At 39.7% G+C, this 18,808-nt stretch overlaps 1 protein-coding gene across 4 annotated transcripts in view; it reads left to right on the top strand.

Annotated features, from left to right (window-relative positions):
- GNB1 (G protein subunit beta 1) overlaps positions 1 to 16,960 on the top strand; it is a 44,239-nt gene extending 27,279 nt beyond the window's left edge. For 3 of the 4 annotated variants that reach the window (XM_054085755.1, XM_054085756.1, XM_054085757.1), the window contains 10 exons: positions 1,743 to 1,850; positions 2,503 to 2,541; positions 3,339 to 3,445; positions 5,153 to 5,216; positions 6,682 to 6,844; positions 9,501 to 9,567; positions 11,087 to 11,288; positions 11,620 to 11,836; positions 14,755 to 14,866; positions 15,241 to 16,960. In XM_054085755.1, the coding sequence (XP_053941730.1) occupies positions 1,794 to 1,850; positions 2,503 to 2,541; positions 3,339 to 3,445; positions 5,153 to 5,216; positions 6,682 to 6,844; positions 9,501 to 9,567; positions 11,087 to 11,288; positions 11,620 to 11,836; positions 14,755 to 14,861 (1,023 nt within the window). In that variant the 5' untranslated portion in view covers positions 1,743 to 1,793 and the 3' untranslated portion in view covers positions 14,862 to 14,866; positions 15,241 to 16,960. The remainder of the gene's footprint in view (positions 1 to 1,742; positions 1,851 to 2,502; positions 2,542 to 3,338; positions 3,446 to 5,152; positions 5,217 to 6,681; positions 6,845 to 9,500; positions 9,568 to 11,086; positions 11,289 to 11,619; positions 11,837 to 14,754; positions 14,867 to 15,240) is intronic. The other variant, XM_054085758.1, reaches the window with a different exon arrangement.
- The last annotated feature ends 1,848 nt before the right edge of the window (positions 16,961 to 18,808 follow it).

The raw sequence follows: 18,808 nt of genomic DNA, 5'->3' as shown, positions 1-18,808 counted from the left end.
ACACTCTTGATGGGTTTTGTCTTAACTGGATTTTGGACTAAGCTGAACAAGCAATCTTAAAGGTGCTTAAAGATGACCCTGGAACCAGGGAAGAGAAAGAGGAGACCCAGTTTCACAACGAAGCGAAAGGAAACTGTGTGAATGAAGGGTTTTAGACAAAAGCGAACTGAAATTCCTTTTCTAAAGTATGTTGGGTTTCAGAGAAGAGTATCATTTGTAAATGATGATAGGACAAGATCTGACGTTTGTTCCTTGAGGTCCTTGGTTTGGAATAGCAGCTAGTATGAAGAGAGCTCTGAGATAAGTCTGGTTATGTGGGACAGCAATGTTTAAGGAATGCTCAAGTCTTAACTCTTTTGACAGTGATGTTTGCTCTACTGCTTTAATTTGCCTTCACAATATTTTCCCTGTTACTGTAACTGGATATAAAGTTGGAAGTTATCCTCAGCTGTCTCCTTGGGAAGAGCTTTAGGAACAAAACAAAACCGCATGCTTGCAAAGATAAATAAGCTGATTAAATCTTAGCAGAATAATATGTAAAGCTGCTAGCAAAGCATTTGCTTTATTCAATAGTAAAGGAGTCCATTCTGGCTAATAAAATGTTCTAAAAACACATTACCAGTGTTTTATTTATAAATTCCGGGTATCCTATGTAGCGTTTGAAAATGAAACCAATTATCTTGTTCTGCAATAAAGATAAAACTTCATCAGCACGTTTCTTCAGCATCTTGTAGTGGGGTCGAGCTGCAGAGACTTTGAAACAAAGCTTAAGAACAGCTGAGTTTTCGGTATGGAGATGCCAGTGAAAACAGCAACAATATCTTCCTGGAACAGTGACTATTACAGATAAGTTGTACGCTCCAGAGAAAATATTGACGTGTTTATTATATTGGAAAACTGCCCAATGGTTGAGGAGGTCTGCAGGCAGTAGTCAAGGGTGGTCACCTAGAGCTGTGTTCTATTGCGCCTCTCTTACTGGTTGCAGAGCACGGCAGAGGGGCGTGTGTTAGTAATTCTGTGCTTATTGATGTAGGAAAGTGGAGTTTAGAGGGCGAAATGTCTATTTGAGGTGGTTTCTCCAATTGCTCCCTTCAACTTCACATTCTAAAAACCACTGATTTTATTCTGATGCTATGTTAACATTCGAATCCATTCTGGAAATCAGGGAGCCCTTTCAGCAATTAACAAGCGAAAACCTGAGCAGTGTCTGTGAGTGATTGCCTTTTATCCAGATCTCCAGAACAACATTTCTTACAACACAGATAGTGTTCACGGTGGGTCTATTTACAGCATTTTGCAAGTCCCTGTGTCAGTCTGTAGATACTTAAGGTGCTTATGCTTGATAGGAGGATTCCTTACTCTGTTCTTAAGACCTGCAGAGAAGTTCTGACTTTCATGTCTAACATCGGTGTTATCTGCTGGCTCACTCTCAGGGAAACTTGAATTTATACAAAACTGAATCAGAAAAACACTAATGAAAGAAATGCAAAATAGAGGCCTGGAGGAAAGGAAGAGTCTTGAGTTATATTTTATTTACTGTGGCTGGAAAAAAGCTGAGCACGTTTGTGTGTGGTAACACCTTCTTGTGAAGAGGTTTCAGGGAAATATTTTCACCTGTATTCCAGTACTTCTAAACCAATCTGCCCTTTTTTCAAGTGCTGTTTGAGGTGGTTATCTTGCCTACTCTAGTGATTTCAAGCTGTGATTTCTAATAATTCTCATTACTGTCCACTGTCTTTCAGATTTCTGGTTGTTTCAGAGGTGGCAGTGAAGCACACCTTTAGCACAGGAAAATGAGCGAGCTCGACCAGTTACGCCAGGAGGCTGAGCAACTGAAAAACCAAATCAGAGTATGTATTGCATCAGGGGATCCTGAACCCACAGTACTGATGAACGGGCATTTCCATGACCTGAGGAGGACAGAGGTGGACAGAAATGATGCATTAAGTTAAATGTTTTCACCATTTCAAGGTTGTTTAAAAGAGCAAGCACATATAACTGCTTTATGAAATTACTTTTTGGTCTCTAATATTGCTTAGAAAATTGTAGTTACCCAAACAGCGTACAAAATGGATTAGATCAAAATGAATGTTTACTAAAGTTGTTCTGAGCCAGACTATAAGCAATGTTAAGCAATCTCCATCTTAAAATAAGGTCACTTATAAGGTTGTTCTGGGCTCTGTCCAAGTTAGGCCTTGAAAACCTCCAAGGATGGAGACTGCACAGCCTGTCTGTGTAAGCAGTTCCATTGCTTGACTGTCTTTGCGGTGAAAATCATGTTACCTTTCTGTCAAAAGCAGAAGAAAATGTTGAAGTTAATTTCTCAATGTGTTTTGACAGCAGCCAGGGTGTTATGTTCATGCTGCGGTTAGGATGGGTCCTCTCTACATGACAAGCAAAAACCGCTTCTGGCCTTGTTTTGAGAGTGCTTGATCACCTTGACAAAGCAGAGATAAAGACATGTACAGAACTTTCAATTTCTCTAACTTTCTTCTGTTGCAGGATGCCAGGAAAGCATGTGCAGATGCCACCCTGGCCCAGGTAAACATTTGAGTTTAACTTGAGTTTTGAAAACTTGTCTCCTTTACAAAAAGAACATGCAGGTTAAAAACATAAGTGCAAGTGAATCTTCTTTGCCTCCTTTATAGATTATTTTATTTTGCTCTTGGGTTGTTCCTTCTGGAAATAAGAACCTTGGTTATGTTTGTCCAGTTCCTGAGGGCGATAGCCTTGAGCAGTGGCTTCTTTAAGCAGTGGCTCGGGGTGGATCTTAACTGCTCAGTGGAAAATAATGCAGGGAAACCCCAGCATTCTGCTACGGATATGTTAGTAGTGCAGTTATGTTACTGGGATAGTCTGAACCACAAGACCTGTTGAGGTTAACCTCCTTATTTCCACACAATGTTGCATTTATATCTGAACTGCTTCTGAACCTGAGCTGACACCTTTGCATTGTGCTCTTCTGTCGTGTTTTGGTCCCATTCACTTGGCTTTGGACAACATTAACTTGGGAAAGTTAATAGTCTAGTACATCTCATGGAGATATGGTGGGGGTTTTTTTCCTAGAAATCTGGTATAAATTTAAACTGGAGCAGATTATTTTGGCGCTGGAAGAGGTGGCAAGCCTTTGATTTTTGGGGTTTTTTTTTTCCTAGATATATAATGTACTGGTTTACTCTGGTCTCCTACTTCAGTCCATTTACTTGAATGTTGACTCTTTATCCTGTGTGTCTGATTTAAGATAGTTGGCACAGAAACGCTTGCTGTCACTTTATTAATTTAAAATGTCCATAGCTATAAAGTCAAAAGGTCAGAGTCTGACTTTATTCCTATTTCAGATCACAGCCAACATTGACCCAGTGGGGAGAATCCAAATGCGCACTAGAAGAACACTCCGGGGACACCTGGCTAAAATTTATGCAATGCACTGGGGGACTGATTCCAGGTGGGTGCCAGCAATGCAGCCCTTGGCTTCACTGCTCTTTGGAAAGCTGAGTGCACAGGACTCTTTATTTTTCCTGTTTCTACTACTAGGAACCAATTCCAAGGAAATTCGGATAACCAAGAGAATTTAGAAACACTTTATCTCTTTTTTCCCCTCCTAATGTCCATGTTTTTGTCATCTAAATCCAAGTTTGTTGCCAAAATACGCAGTCTTCATCAGTTTGCCGACAACCTATAGTTGTGGTACCACGTCAATTCTGAGGAACTGTGGAGATAGTTTTCATTATCAGTTGTCTTTTTTTCTTTAAATCCTTCCTGCTAACTACTGATGTCCAGTTAGAGAGAAATGAAATAATATTACTACCAGCTACTTTCTTTCCCTTTTTTTACAATGTTTTTTTTTGCTGGAACAGATTAAGAAAACCCTCCAAAGGAATTTTTAAGTATCTAACTAACCTCTTTCTGCTTGGTAGGGATTGTCACAGGGAGCTCAATGTTGTCAAAGTTATGTCCTTACCAAATTTCTGTATGCAAGCTGTGCCTTATGTCTGTGCTGGGTGCACTCGTGTCTGGATGCAGACAGTAAATACAGTAAAGCAAAGTAGCCAAGTGGTCAGCAAAGACGAGAGGATGCATCATGAAAATGAAAAATACTTCATGATGTATTATATTTTGTTTCTGAATTGCTTAGTACTTAAAAATCGGAACACACACAACTGTTACTTTGAGTTAAACTTCAGTGTTTTGCACCTCAGTTTTCTATGTGTGTGAAAGAAGATAATTTATCACAGATGTAGAACTCATTGCTTCAGGCATCTCTTTGGCATATAGCTTTTTTAAAAGATGGGGATTTAATTTCTTTTTTGGTGAAAGTGTTTCAAGATGGCTCTAAAATATAATCTAGAGCAGAAAAAGCTTAATACAAAGCAACTGGAGTGCTTCAATGATTGCACTTTGTTGTTCAGCTGGGAAATGGTCAGAGGATGCACAGAGCAAATTTGAATGCAGTACTGGAGTATTTTATCCAAAATTTAGTGTGGAGACAATACAGATTTTTTTCATTTCAGTATACCTGATCTATTTTTGAATGCATTAAAAGCAGATAAGAGAGCTCTGAAGGATGAATCAGCTGCATCGCGTTTCAAGCATGGTTGCTGGGTGGGGACTGAGGTGGTGCTGATTTTAAAGTAAAATATTCTGAATGCTGCCCCTTCCATTGGTGGTATTTTTGCTGCGTTTTATCTTCATTCCATTGTATTTCAGCACTAACATTAATTCAGGGCTTTTGGTCGTCTTAGAATAAACTCCTGTTTTAAAAATAGGAAAAAGGAAAACGTGTTGATAGTGTAGATTCCCACCAAATCTGAAGGTTGCGTGCAGAACACAGAAGCACTGATTCCGTGCAAGTTTTGTCCCTCAGTTTTCAAGACTGAGGTGTAAGTTAGATGCCCACAGTTTTTTCTCAAGTCAGAATGTGTTACCATGAAGGTGTTCGGCCACATGTTCCCCTAATATTTAGCGTTGAACCTCAGTAGTTCCAAAATCACTTTTATAGTGCTAATAACTAAATTGGGTAACGCACGCTGGACTTGGTTTCAAGTACCTTGGCCTTGACAGTGCAGACAAATGCCATCACCAAGATGTTAGAGAGAAAGCTGTTCCTCCTTGTCTTTGTGCAGTGACCATGCTTACCTCCTGTTCCCTCTAGGCTTCTAGTTAGTGCCTCCCAGGATGGCAAACTTATAATTTGGGACAGCTATACTACAAACAAGGTAAGACTAACTGATACATTGTGATGTAATTCAGTTGTAAATACAAAGGAAGGGAATGTTATTTGTCTTGGTTTTGGCTGCATTGCGTTCATAGTCCTAAGACCAAGCCTTGAGTTCTCCAAAAGAATATATTTACATTTAAAGAATGAAACATGTCTTCAGTGCATTGTGGGTGGAAGTGTTCCCCACAAATGGAAAATGATGAAATACTGAGTTCTAGAGGACGTTTTGATTTGTTTTGATACCGCAGAGAAACTGGTCAGCAGAGAGCAAGGAGTCACCAGCAGGTTGCACCAGAAGGGTCAGGTTTAAGCACAATCATAGTAATTTGTTGTCTGCAGTTAAAGCATTGAAATATCTGATGGGTACAATGGGTCATCGCTTTCTGGCTGCAACCACATGATGCAGTTCAGGATTACTTTTACTTTCATATGACAGTGATTGGTATTTACTAGTTACTTTAAAACAGTTTTGCCAAGGTGCTGGAGGAGAGAGATACAAAAACAAATGCAGCAGCAACTTCTGAAGCTGGGATTATTCTTGAATGTCAGTTGTGAAACTAATGAATCTATAACTCTACTAAAAAGTAACAATACTGTTTGCAAAATAAAAATAAACCCTCCCATTTTTGCTTTCATTCTCCTCCTTTGACCCCAGCCTGCAGGTAAATGTGATCTAAACAACTGTAACAACTGAAGGATAGGATGGTAAAACAATCACTGTATGCCGTGATTTCTATATTGATATCTTCAGTTCTTATATGAACGCTAATTAATCCATGGCATCATCAAGAGGCAGAGAGCAGCTTTCTTATCATGAGGAATGGAATCAGAGGTTGTTACTAGACTGGTAAAATTTTGACTGGAATTGGAAATAGAAACCTTAAACTGCAAAACCATCCTCCCCTCCATGCCTCTTGGCAGTATTGATCCAGTGGAACTACCATTCAGCTTAAAACAAAAAAACCCACCCCACTCCAATGGCCAGAGGAGTAAAAAAACACCAAACACACATCCACACCAAACAACAAACCTGCTGGAATTATACGTAGGAAACAGTATTAAATCTGACTAGGTAGTGCCTGGAAGCAGTGGGTGCATCCCAGCCTGCGATCGGCAGTTCTGCTGACTCCACTTGAAAGTCAATATTTTTCAGAACCTGTAATAACCAATAGTAATCAGAGCACTGAAATGAAAAGATTTATTTTTTACTGAAATTACTGATTAAGCTGAATTCAGGAAAGGCAAATCTTAATTATGTCATTACTTGGTCTGATGAGCTATATATGCAAGCTACCCTCAAAATAGTTTGATACTCAAACAGACCAAGACTTTTCCTCTCTTCTTTTCCTTTCTTTTTGGTGAAAAGATGGTGTATGGCTTGAGAGACAGGCAAAAAACTTCCTGATGGTAAATGATTGACTCAGTTGTTTTGCAGATGAAAACCACTAATGTATCGGTTTCAGGTGCATGCTATTCCCCTGCGTTCCTCTTGGGTCATGACTTGTGCATATGCTCCTTCTGGAAATTACGTGGCTTGTGGTGGTCTCGATAACATCTGTTCCATTTATAACTTGAAAACTCGTGAAGGGAATGTACGTGTCAGCCGTGAACTAGCTGGTCACACAGGTGAGTGCCTGTTTAAAATGATCCAAACCACAAGGTGATGATGTTTTTTAAAACCTTTTAAATATAATTTCCTAATTAAAAAGAAAGATCTACTTCATTGTTGCACCTCTGTTGCTCGGAGGGGGCCGTAGCTTTGAATGGCTTTTTCTCCCTCCTTTTTAGGAACTAAATTTTTAAGAATGATACTTTTTGAACCAAAAACGTCTGACGAGGGAGAGTTTTAACTCCTCAAAAGAAAGACAGCTGCCTTTTGAAGGAGCTGTTCTTTAGCTGCAGAGGTTTGAGTTCTCATTGCTTCCCCTTCTGTTTCTCCCTTCTCTCCAAAACGCAGTAGCTCAATTTTTGCCTTCAGTTTCTGTTTCAAAGGTTGACTGTCTTGAGTGAGAAGAGGCAGGTAGACTTGTAGGCTTTGCCTGGTGAATTAGGATGTAAACTGTAGCTGCAGAGTTCTCTTCGTGACAGATGAAGCAAAATTCGTCTTGTTAGGTAAGGATCTTAGAACACAAGCGTTAGAGTGTTTGAAGTAAGGAAGTCCCTCCTGGTGCTTAAAAGCTAACGTTTTAAGTGTGGAGGATGAGTTGAAAATTATTCTTTTTGAACAAACCAAGAGACACAGTGTCACAAAGTCTCTTTAAGGGCAAATTCAGTGGCTGAAGATACTCTCACTTCCTGAAGAACATACAGTTAACAGATGAACATTTTATAGGCAGTACTAACCTAGAAAATGCAAACTGCTTGAGCATATTATCTGATAATGGCCAGATTGTATTTTTATTTTTCTGTGAATGGGACTGGACATTTTTCAGAGGAAAGCCAGGTGCGTGGTTTCTTGAATTCCTTTGAAAATGCAAACACTGGCTATTTAGCAGGCACTCTGGTATCCTGTCAAGCCCCAGCGTAGTGCTGAGCCTGGCACGCACATCGGGAGTCTTCCGCATTCCTGCGGAATCAGTAAAACACCCAGTGATCCGAGAAAGGGATTGGACTGTAATCACACATTTCTCTGAGCTGTCTCTGAAGCTGCAGGTTGGCTTTATGGCCACAGAGAGCGTAACCCAAACTCAGCAAAACACAGGTCGACAGCTCTGGAGGCCACGAGCTCAGCTCCAGAGAGAACCCCCAACAGTTTGGTAGGGTAAATGTCAAGGGGGCTCTGTCTCTTGCTGGCTTTCTTGCCTGATCAAGCCTCTAAGTATGGAGTACAGAAAACAATAGAAAGACTGTTCATTGAAGGAAAATACGGCTACTCAGAAATGAAGTTAAGCATTAATGAATTTTTATTCAAAAAAAGTTGAATGTGTATTAAAGTTTGCTTAATGATATTTAATTTTCTTTCAGCTGTTTCTCTTACCAAGTATGGTTTAGGTAGTTCAGGGCAACCGTGTGCCCTCTGGCTGCAATTACGGGTGTGAGAATGCAGTGTTGATTTGACCTCCAGGCAGTGGTTGGGGTGTGACTAGTGAAGGGTTTTGTAAGGGGGTACTTGCCTCTTCTTCGCCTCCCTCCCTCCTGCCCTTCAGGACACAGGAATAATTGGAATGGTGTTTGAACTCCGGGAGCTTTGGCTTTCAGGACGTGGCCTTGTGTGTAGGTGTATCAGAATAGTGAAAAAATATTTTAGCAATAAAGGAGAATTTTTTCGTGATATTCCAGCTGCTTATTGCTCTTTATGGTTATAAACTGTGTAGCTGGGAAAACATGGATTTTTACATAACACAAGAGGTAGAATTTTGCTGTAATGCATAGGTCAGCGAAGGAATACATTGGAGACCTGACCGGTTTGGGTCGAATCTCCTCCAAGGATCAGTGTTAATGAGCTGCTTTTCTGCTGCAGAATGGAACAAAGCCTGTGGCTGGGAGCTGATGTTCACAGATTTTCTAATTTTGCTGTAGTTTGAATTTTCAGAAGATGTTTGTGTTTTGTGGAATAGAGGTGGCTGTCAGGACAGACTCATTTTGTAATAAGAGTTCTGTTGATAGTTTGGCATGAGGCACTTCAGCAGAAAGATTCTTCAGAGCATTCAGATGAAGCTGTTTGGTGCCACTGTTGGGCGGGTGTCCTGTGTACATGCTCTGGGTTTGGTACTGATCAAGAATGTAGTACATCTTTCCTCAACAGTTGTATGGTACTGCTGAGGTCATGAGTTTTGGTTGCTCCTGGATGCAGTAAAAGAACCGCGTCTAGCATGTTTAGTGTGTACCGTGCAGGGTTACCCGTAATTCTCTCCAGCTTGGCCAGGGAATTCCACACTTTTGCCCCTCTATTCTCTCTTTCTCTTTCTCCTCCTTCTCTCCCCACTCTTCACCAAAAGAAAAATGGTAGGGTATTTCCAAAACATTGTCTACCCCATTTGGTTAAGCTGCTGAAGTTTACCTTGTTCTGTTACAGCCACCTTTGTTCAGGTTGCCCTGCTGTCGCAGGAGTGCAGCGCTGTGCTAGAGTAGGTTGAATTGGGCAGGTCTGTGAAGAGCCAACATCATTTTTGGTTCAAAATGTTGGAGGTTCGTATATAAAAATCGTCTGTGTTGTATTTTAGGCTTATATAGCAGCTCTTGCTTCCTCTTCAGGAGAGGAGAAAGCAATGCCTAAGCAAGCCAGTATGCCATGTGAAGAGTAATCTCTGGTCTTACTCATCAACTTTTAATTTGATTTCAGGATACTTGTCATGCTGTCGTTTCTTGGATGATAATCAAATCGTTACCAGCTCTGGTGACACCACTTGGTAAGCAGTGAAATTTGGATATGATGACTTTTACAGCTACACTCTATTATTGAAGGAAATAATAATCTTTGTAAACCTATTAGCTATGCAGAAGACTTAAGTGTGATTAATTATTGTTCATATGGCACATTTTTACTACCAATGGAAAACCTGTTTTTCCAAGTCTGCTTACTTTGGCTGTTTAGTTGTGCCCATGTTCTGAAGAGCCTGACCCAGTTCTCTGTGTTAGGATGGAATGGGAAATTGCTTTTACCACAGCTATTTGACTTTCAGAAATGTGTGTTAGACTAATGACTTTGAGAAAAGTTGTTTAGTATCTGCTATTTATCGTTTAGTGTCATATTTGGATTTTTCCAGCTTGGAATTTAGTTTATGTAGCTATTCAGAACTGCTAGAAAATATTCTACAGTGACAGCAGATGGATTTTTTGAGGAGAATGTAGGTGTGTGTCTTTATATACACCAGCTTCTGAACCAAAAAAGACCTCGCTCTTTTTTTTTCACAGGTTATTCTATTATATCTAATTCTTAAAAGCATCTCAGCTCTGCCAGGCAGCAGTTCTTGCAGTGAAGGTTGTCGAAATGCCTCTCCTGCACAGTGTCAGTCCCTCTGAATGCCCATCTATTAGTCGAGGGATTTGGAGTAGCCGTTGAACACAAACGTTTGGGTTTTATACAGAAGTGTTTCTAAATATGTGATTGTGGGTTTTAAAGAAAACAAAACCACACACAAACCCCATCACCTAGAATTAGTTAAAATTATGCTCTCGATAAGAGAAAGCAGCAGCTTCAGGAGTGATTGTAGTAACTGTGCAGCTGTCTGGATAACAGTTTGTCCCTGACATGCCTTCAGTGCTGCTAAGCTTCAAAGTACAGCATCAAAGTGCAGCCATCTCTTATTCACGTGGTGCAAATCCGCCACTGATGGGTCTGATTTACTGAGAAATTACAGAAATTAAAATTCCTCAATCTTGCCTAAATGTTTAGACCTCTCTTTCTAGGGAGGCGAGAGCATTCTTTCATCCCTTTACACTCTGATTATCACTGTACTAGTGGTTTCGCTGTCTCGGGAAAGCAGCACAGCCTTAAGATAACAGAATCCACAAAGCTGCACATCCTCAGCGAGCTCTTAAAAATGAGAACTGCTGACTCAGCTTTTGCCAGAGCCTCACCTCCGCTGCTTTAAATCAGCCTTGTAGTAGTGCTAGACAATAGCCATTGGCGCAAGGACTGTGTGTAAAGCAACAGTGAGCGTCAGTCCATAGGATTTTGTACTGTTCTTCAATTTAATACCCTCAGTATTTTAAAATTTGAGATGGCTCTGCATAATTATCCTGTAAAACAGCCAGAGTTCAACAAGGAATGTTATTTTTCTACTCACAGTATAGTTCTTGTTAATACTTCATGGAGTGTGACTTTCCAGTAGCGATACTAATAAATGGGTTTAGACAAGAATTGCTGTCTAGACCTTCTAGTGGAGAACAAATGTGTTGAGTTTTGCCTTTTTTTATTCTTTCAAGCGCTCTCTGGGACATAGAAACTGGTCAGCAGACAACTACATTTACTGGGCACACTGGAGATGTCATGAGCTTGTCTCTTGCTCCTGATGCCCGGTGTTTTGTTTCTGGTGCCTGTGATGCCTCTGCCAAACTGTGGGATGTTAGAGAAGGAATGTGTCGGCAAACCTTCACTGGCCATGAGTCGGACATCAATGCCATCTGCGTACGTATCAACCTGAACTGGGGACACGGAGTTTAGATTTGTATTATTTCTCTGGTCTCATGTACTCTGCGATGTAGCATCTTCTCTTTAATTAATAGCTTTGTAAACGGGGAAAGTACCTAAAATTTGCACAACTTGAGGTAAATGAAAATAGTGGCTGTTAAAACAGTGTTTCTTCAGATGCTCTTAATTCCTTCCTTGCCCACCATCCAGTCGTAGAGAGGTTTATGCTCTTCTTTTTTCCCTTGGTCTGTACAAAATGATGTATTGAGTGAGACGGAGGAATCAAATCTGAAATCGTGTCTCGTTTCCTTCCCCTCTCCCACTCCAGTTCTTCCCAAATGGCAATGCATTTGCCACAGGCTCGGATGATGCTACGTGCAGGCTCTTTGATCTTCGGGCTGATCAGGAACTTATGGTTTATTCACACGATAACATCATCTGTGGCATCACCTCTGTAGCATTTTCCAAGAGCGGCCGTCTCCTCCTAGCTGGTTATGATGACTTCAACTGCAACGTCTGGGACACACTGAAAGCTGATAGAGCAGGTAAAAGGTTTGAGGCTTAAATATGACGAACGCCGTGTGATGTATGGGATGTGTGAGTTGTATGTGCAGACCTGTTAGCTTCCCCTCTCTCAACTTTAAAAATCTGATACCGTGTTTTAGGATGACCAGTGATGAAACATGATGTTAACAAAGAAATTGGAATACTTCTGAAGGGTGAAAGGGAATGATGGATGCTTAAGAACAGGAAGATTGCCATTAAAAATGAGGTTTTGGCGGTGGATGGCTATTTCCTTTTAGACTTTATGGCATTGTATATGTAGGAACTGTTCAAAGCATTTCAGCATTAATGCTGCTAATTATACGAAGACTTCTATATTTGTAGCTGTAGAGACAACCAGCGAAACAACAAACACCGCAAAGATTGTCTTTTAAGAAAATAAATATGAAATTTATGGTCCAAAGATTGAGATAATTTAGCTTCAGTTCTTTAAAATGAAAACTTTTATTAGAAAAAAGGTGAAAAAATATAAAGGAAGCCACAAATGTGTTTTTATTCTCATCACAATAGGGGAGGAGAACAAGGACCTACTCTGTTACCAAATGAAGTGGTCTAGACTTTTCAAATTATCCTAGGTGGGTTTTAAAAGCAAACAAAACCACCAGCCAAGCAGAATATTCTTCCCTGTGCGGTTGAAAGGATTAGTTGCAAGTACATTGTTTGGTGCAAATTGACTCATTGCTCTGAGGGGAGCATATATTGCAGGTGGAAAACACATAAAACAGTCACATAATCCTGAGCTATACCAAAATAGTTTCCTTTGGGGATGTTAATTTCCATCTCTAGCAACTTGGCTTTGCTGCTCAAATCTCCTCTGTGTCCCAAAGAATTCATGATAGTTTTTATCAGAGCTGAGAAGCTGGAACTGTGGACACACAGCTCGCATATTGTGAAATAATATTTGGTTCTGTTTGCAAATTAGTGGTGCCACATCCCATCATTTCAGTAGTGACATGGATTTTATGAATCGGGCTTGTCTGTGTGTTGAGATTTGCAAGTTGAGATTCTTGTACTTTGATTATTGAGACAATAAATGTGTGTTTAAGCCTAAGTGGAGACCAAACTGAGGAATTTGTCTTGATTCATGTCAGACTAGGTTACAGTTGGATGTAGTTAAGCACCACATAAACAGTTTTGTTTTTTCTTGTTTGTTCTTGGTTGGTTTTACAAAAAACTTGATTAACAGAGATTAATTGGAAGGCGGTAGTGATCTTGCTTACCTGTAGCAATAAGAAACAATTTTTTTATACAAATCTGGGTTTACGGCTGATGCTCTCATGAAGTGCGATTCTTCATTGCCAAGTTCTAGAACTGATTTAAAGAATTACTTTGTCAAATATTCTTCTTATTGAGATGTTCAGAGACTTGATTGCTGAGCAGATTGACACTTCTATCGTGCCTGATTCTATATTAAACACCTTTGTGGTTATGCATTCCGTTCAGATTGTGTAATTCTTCTTGGTGCTCTCTTTATTTTACCAAATTGCCGCAGCTATTCGTGTTGGTGGTAGACTGAATTTTCATACATTAATGCTATTTCCACAGTAAATTCTAGGTGACTCCTCAGTGCTTCTGTATTTCACCAAACTTCTGAAGATTTTATCTGCTTCAGCCCTTAAGATTTGGTTTCCGCTGTAGAACCAAGCGATTTTGTGCTGAGGCTTAGACGCTCGTATGGATTTAACGGGATCTGGAGATTAGTGGTGTTACAGAGCATTGCTGCTTTTAGAAAGTGTGTATCAGGAAAGTCATTTCTTCAAACGTAAAACCCCCTTGAGTATGAAATAGTCATTTTTACACTTAGTTAATGGTTAAAAATAATGATTTTAAAATATACTAGTTTGTTTAAGAACTAAAAGAGACTTAATTCATGTTTTGCACTGGAGAACAGTAAATGGAGGGGGAAAACCCAGGTTATGAATGAGGGTAGTCCTACAAGCAGTGTGATTGATGTAAAAAGATTAATTTTAAGCCTTTCAAGGATATCTTAGCTCTGTGCTGCGGACTGGAAAGAGCTTGAACATAATTAGGTTTTCTTTTGACCTCCTTGAAACTGTTAAATTAAAGAGGATACAGGAAAATCTTGGCTCCTTTCAGTTTTCTGTTTAGCGTCTCAATGTTTTTTTTAATGCAACTATAACTGAATTGTAGGAGATCTCCATATTGACAAATAGATTGTATGTAGGAGTTTGTCTTGTGCTTACAAGTATAGTAAGATAAAATTAGATGAAAAAAATGCTTTAGTGCTCATAATATAATTCAGCTTAAATTCATAGTTTAGACATCACAATGTTTTGTAGAATCCAACTGATCTGTATCACTATAGAGAGGAAATACCAAAGGCCACACAACGCGTGGTCATGCTGTATTTATTGCTATGACATTGGCGGCAGGATTTTGAGGTCTGTGATTTTACAGCTCACGAGAAACCAGTAAAAGTCTGGGGGTGGGCAACATACACGGAAAATTTTGGAGTTAATGCATTTACTGAATTACCCCCTTGCAAACTCACCCAGTTATATTAAGGTTGTGCTTATAGGACGAAAAACATTGAAAAATTAATAGAATCACAGAATGGTTTGGATTGGAAGACTTTCAAACATGTCCAGTTTTGACCCCTTGTGATGGGCAGGGACACCTCCCGTTGGATCAGGTTGCTCAAAGGCCAGGTTGGATGGGCCTTGGGCAGCCTGGTCTAATGGGAGGTGTCCCTGCCCGTCGCAGGGGTTGGAGTTGGATGCTCTTCGAGGTCTCTTCCAACCCAAACCATTCTATGATTCTATGAAAGCCAACAATGTCTGTTCAGGATTTTTGAACACGAAGGCTAACCCAAACATGCCTCAATGTTACTTGAAATAGGAGATCATCCGAGTCATGTCCTGCTTGTTCTTCCTTACAGGTGTCCTTGCTGGTCATGATAACCGTGTCAGTTGCTTAGGCGTGACTGATGATGGCATGGCAGTGGCAACAGGATCATGGGACAGCTTCCTCAAGATCTGGAACTGAAGTAGGTAGGTGTCCCATTCATGAACTGTCCTTCTTTGGGATTCAGCATGTTTTTCTCCAGGTCCAAGCAGGGCTGTTTTCTCAGTGTTGGAGGCACTTAGTTCAGATTAGGCATGGCACTGAGCAAACAAAAATAATTGTGTCATTTTAGAAGGTTGTTTAATGTATGCATGACATTTTTTGCGATGAACTATTTTTGGCATACTTTATTTTCTCGGTAGGGATGACTGTACGGTCTTTTGAGTCTGGGTTTGTAAATAAATGGCATTCTTGAAAATGGTGAGATAATGGCTAACTGCGTCAGCGGGCAGTGAGAGCAAAGCTTGAAAGTTGATTACGGTTTAAAGTGCAACTCTTAATAAATCTTTCTGTGTGTCAGAAGAGCGTCGGACTCCATGACTGGAAGAAGTCTCCAACGGTTGAAAATTAAAAAATGATAGCATATCCAATCCAACCATACTAACTCGGACTCCCATCCTCCCCAACTTCAAAGGGCAAGATCTTTTCCGTCTCCTGTTGCTGAAATGAAGAGCACAATTACCTTTCCAAGAAGAATTTCTGTGTTGTAAGCAAAATGAAATTGTGCATTCCTTTTGGGACCATTTTTTTTCTGTCTTGAGAATTGAAAAATGAAACACTATCATAAAAGCATGACCAGAAAATAAACTTGAGCATAATTGTGAAACAGTTAGCTTTCACTGTAGTTTCCAAGTCGAGGTTAAGGACTTTCTCTCACACACTTGCAAATTTTAAAGTCATGTTTGTAGCAGGATTTTTTTCAAGTTTCCTTTTTAAATACATTTCTTTATGTATTTAATTGAGCAAAACAAGGGAGTCCTAGCCCAGAGCACCTGGGGGTCGTTAACGCTGTAAATTTAGTCCCTAATTTTTTTTATTTTATTTTCTAGTATCACAGATAATTGTTGCACAAAACTTGGCATATATAGGATAATGTTAAGCAGTAAGGTAACCAAGCACATGCTGTAAAAGGTAATGAATGCTTGTTTAAAGAATCCTTTCACCTTTTATGGATAACAAATGCAATCCTTGGTCCCTCCTGCCCCCCCGCCCCCCTTTTCACCACACTGATTTTTTTAATCTGTTTTGGTTTTGTCCACTTGAAAGGGCAGTTTCTATATCCTAACACTATCCTATAAGTCTCAACAACCAGGAATCTCTGTTTTCAAAAGAGACCTATCCTACACTTGGGTATTGAGTCAATTCTTTGTGTATGAAATGATGTACAAATCAATGTTTTGAAAATAATGATCTTGAACTTTCTAAGTTAAACAAAAAAAAAAAAACCTTTTTTGATTGTTTGCCATATTGGGTGGGTTTACTCTTAGAATCGCATGCTGTAGAAATGCTAAAAAGTGCATATTGGACTAAGTCCTTAGATGTTTTTTCTTTGAAGAAATAACCTGTTTAAAAACTGTAACCATTGTCGCTGTATTCATTTATTGTTGCTACTCTGTGCATAAATCTATGAAGAACTCGAGTAAAAGCTATGCACGTTTTGGAGTAGCGTGATAAGTCACTTTTTTTTTTTATTTTAAAGAAACAGCCTGTTCAAACAATCGCTGTCAAAGATTCTGGGGTGTGGGAGGAGGGAACCTAGACCATCTTCTTTATAAATCAGTTCCTCACAGCCAGTTCCTCTTGTAGGATGAGTCCTTTGCATCTGATCAGAGTCATTTTTGTAATGAGCAGGTTTTCCTGGCTTTCTTTTCAAATAAAATGTTAAAAGCAGCAGTGTTTGGACAGCAGATTGTTCTGTTAAACTTTCCTATCTTCTCACTGTATCCAGAAATGCTCCTTCCTAGCAGCAGTAGTAGCTTTTCTCCATTTTGTTTTTTCTGCAACATTCTGTACAAAAATGTGCTGTAATTGTGCGTTAGGCCTGGATTTGGCATAAAAGATGAATTCCCTCTTACTCTCTTTCATGAAACTACTCTGTAGAGCTTTCTCCACGCCCTGTATCCCTCTTCACCTTTTGTATTTAATTTTAAAGTCAGTGTACTTCAAGAAAGCTGGATGCAAGATAGATACTATATTAAAATGTAATGTTATTTAAGATGTAATAAAGCAGTTTGACATGAGTTTTGACTGATCTGTTCTGCAGCTTATTGTTCAACCCACAAAACACCTTCTGGCAGGAGTCGAGTTATGAAATTAAAACGTGAGGGAAGTGTATGCTGCCTCCCAAAATGGTCAGTATTTTTAAATGGCTTAGATTTTTTAATGGTTAACTGGACAGAATATTCAGCACGTTAGTGTGTATTCACATGGAGGGATGTGGGTTTCATTTTATAGCTAAAAACAAGAGTTGCACGACGAACGAAAACCCTCACGATTTCTGTTACAGGAAAGTGTCGCAAGCAGTGTATGAAAATACCCGTGTAAAGGTGCAATATATGCCTACCCTGGGCGGCTGCAGGCATTTTGCTTCCTCTGTTCTTAACTATTTAAGATGGATATTTCTTGTTTTGATTGCTACAGCTACTGAAGAGCTTAATCAAAAACTGCTGGTAGCTCTTAGCACAGACTCCAAATAAAAGTAGCGACTATGATTTGTGTGGTTCATATGACAAAAATGCTTTGTGGAATACAAGAGGGTAAGAGCAGCAAATCAGAGCAAAATGTTTAGTAACTTTTAAAACTTTTGTGTCCTTTAATAGGAAAAGAATTGAGTGGAGCGTCTTGTGTTGTGCCATGTGAGGATCTGGCAAATAAGCTCTGTTGTCATTGTTAGCTGTCTTTACTGTAGGTATTGAGAAGGGTAAGTAGTTGTCATTTTAATGCTCAGTAAGAACGAAAGTCTCCACAGGCAGAATTGTCTAGAAAAAAAGCAAATGGATTTTATACCCACAGAAGCAAATTCTTGAATCAAGAGGTGTTGAAAGGCAATTGGTTTAACAACTTGGTATTGGTTCACTTTGAGGGTTTTGTTCTTTAGTGGGTGAAGTCTATTCTCTTGTTCTGACCTAAAACAAAAGTGGATTTTCCCTCATTTCACATCAACCGAGAGAAATTCCGGTGCCATGGCTTGGTTTGATACCAAACATGGAAATTCTCAGCCTCAACAGAGAAGTTTTTAAAAGCTGCAAGTATGGAAAATATGATGGTGACATTACTTAACTAGAGGCCGTTAACTGTGAGCCTTTGGACTGCAGAACGCTGGTAAGCACTCATGGCTGGAAATGCTTAATTTTGGGAACTTGAATTTAGTCTTTTCCAATTCCAAATTCCAGCTGTTTTTTCCACTCACGTGGTATATTTTTATTCCAATTCTTATGTGGCTTTGTCTAGTCTATAATAGAATCAATCAGACACGATCTGTCTTACCTTCCTTAATCTCTATCTATATGTTGAATTACTCCTTCCCGCCCGTGCTGAGAATGCTTTGCTGGCAACAAAACACCTGTCAAGACAGCAACTCCTTGTGTCAAGGGTAATGTGCAGTGCGATTTTGTTTGAAATGCAAACAGTTGCAAATGCATTTTGTTACAGACAGCGCTTCTGTTAAATATGAAGCTGTAAACTATATTATTTAAATATCTGTCTGTCTTTGTATGGTTAGTTATTCAGAGAGCTGTAACTGAAGAAAAGCAGGTATGGGAAGGGAGTAGCCCTGAACTCTTATGTCTTTGAGTTTGGGCCAAGTCTTTGAGTTTCAAATGCCTTTAATTTTAGGGTGGGCTTAGGTTTAATACTGATCCAAGCAGCTTGTGTAATCTTACCTGTAGCAATCACAGGAACAGAGTAGCTCCTCCTGTGGGCTTTCAAAAGATTCTGACTTCAAGGTAATTCTGGGATCTGGTTCCAAAAGAGCAGCCTCACCTCTAGCACCTGGCAGATTTCTAGAGCAAAGTTTCATAAACTGAGAGCAATGATATGTGAGAACAGATTGTTTTCGCTTGGTCTTAGTGGCAGCGCTTGCAGATTGT

The sequence above is a fragment of the Cuculus canorus genome, chromosome 21, assembly GCF_017976375.1.
Source record: "Cuculus canorus isolate bCucCan1 chromosome 21, bCucCan1.pri, whole genome shotgun sequence".
Classification (NCBI taxonomy): Eukaryota; Metazoa; Chordata; class Aves; order Cuculiformes; family Cuculidae; genus Cuculus; species Cuculus canorus.
This window is presented reverse-complemented; position numbering and strand designations above follow the sequence as displayed.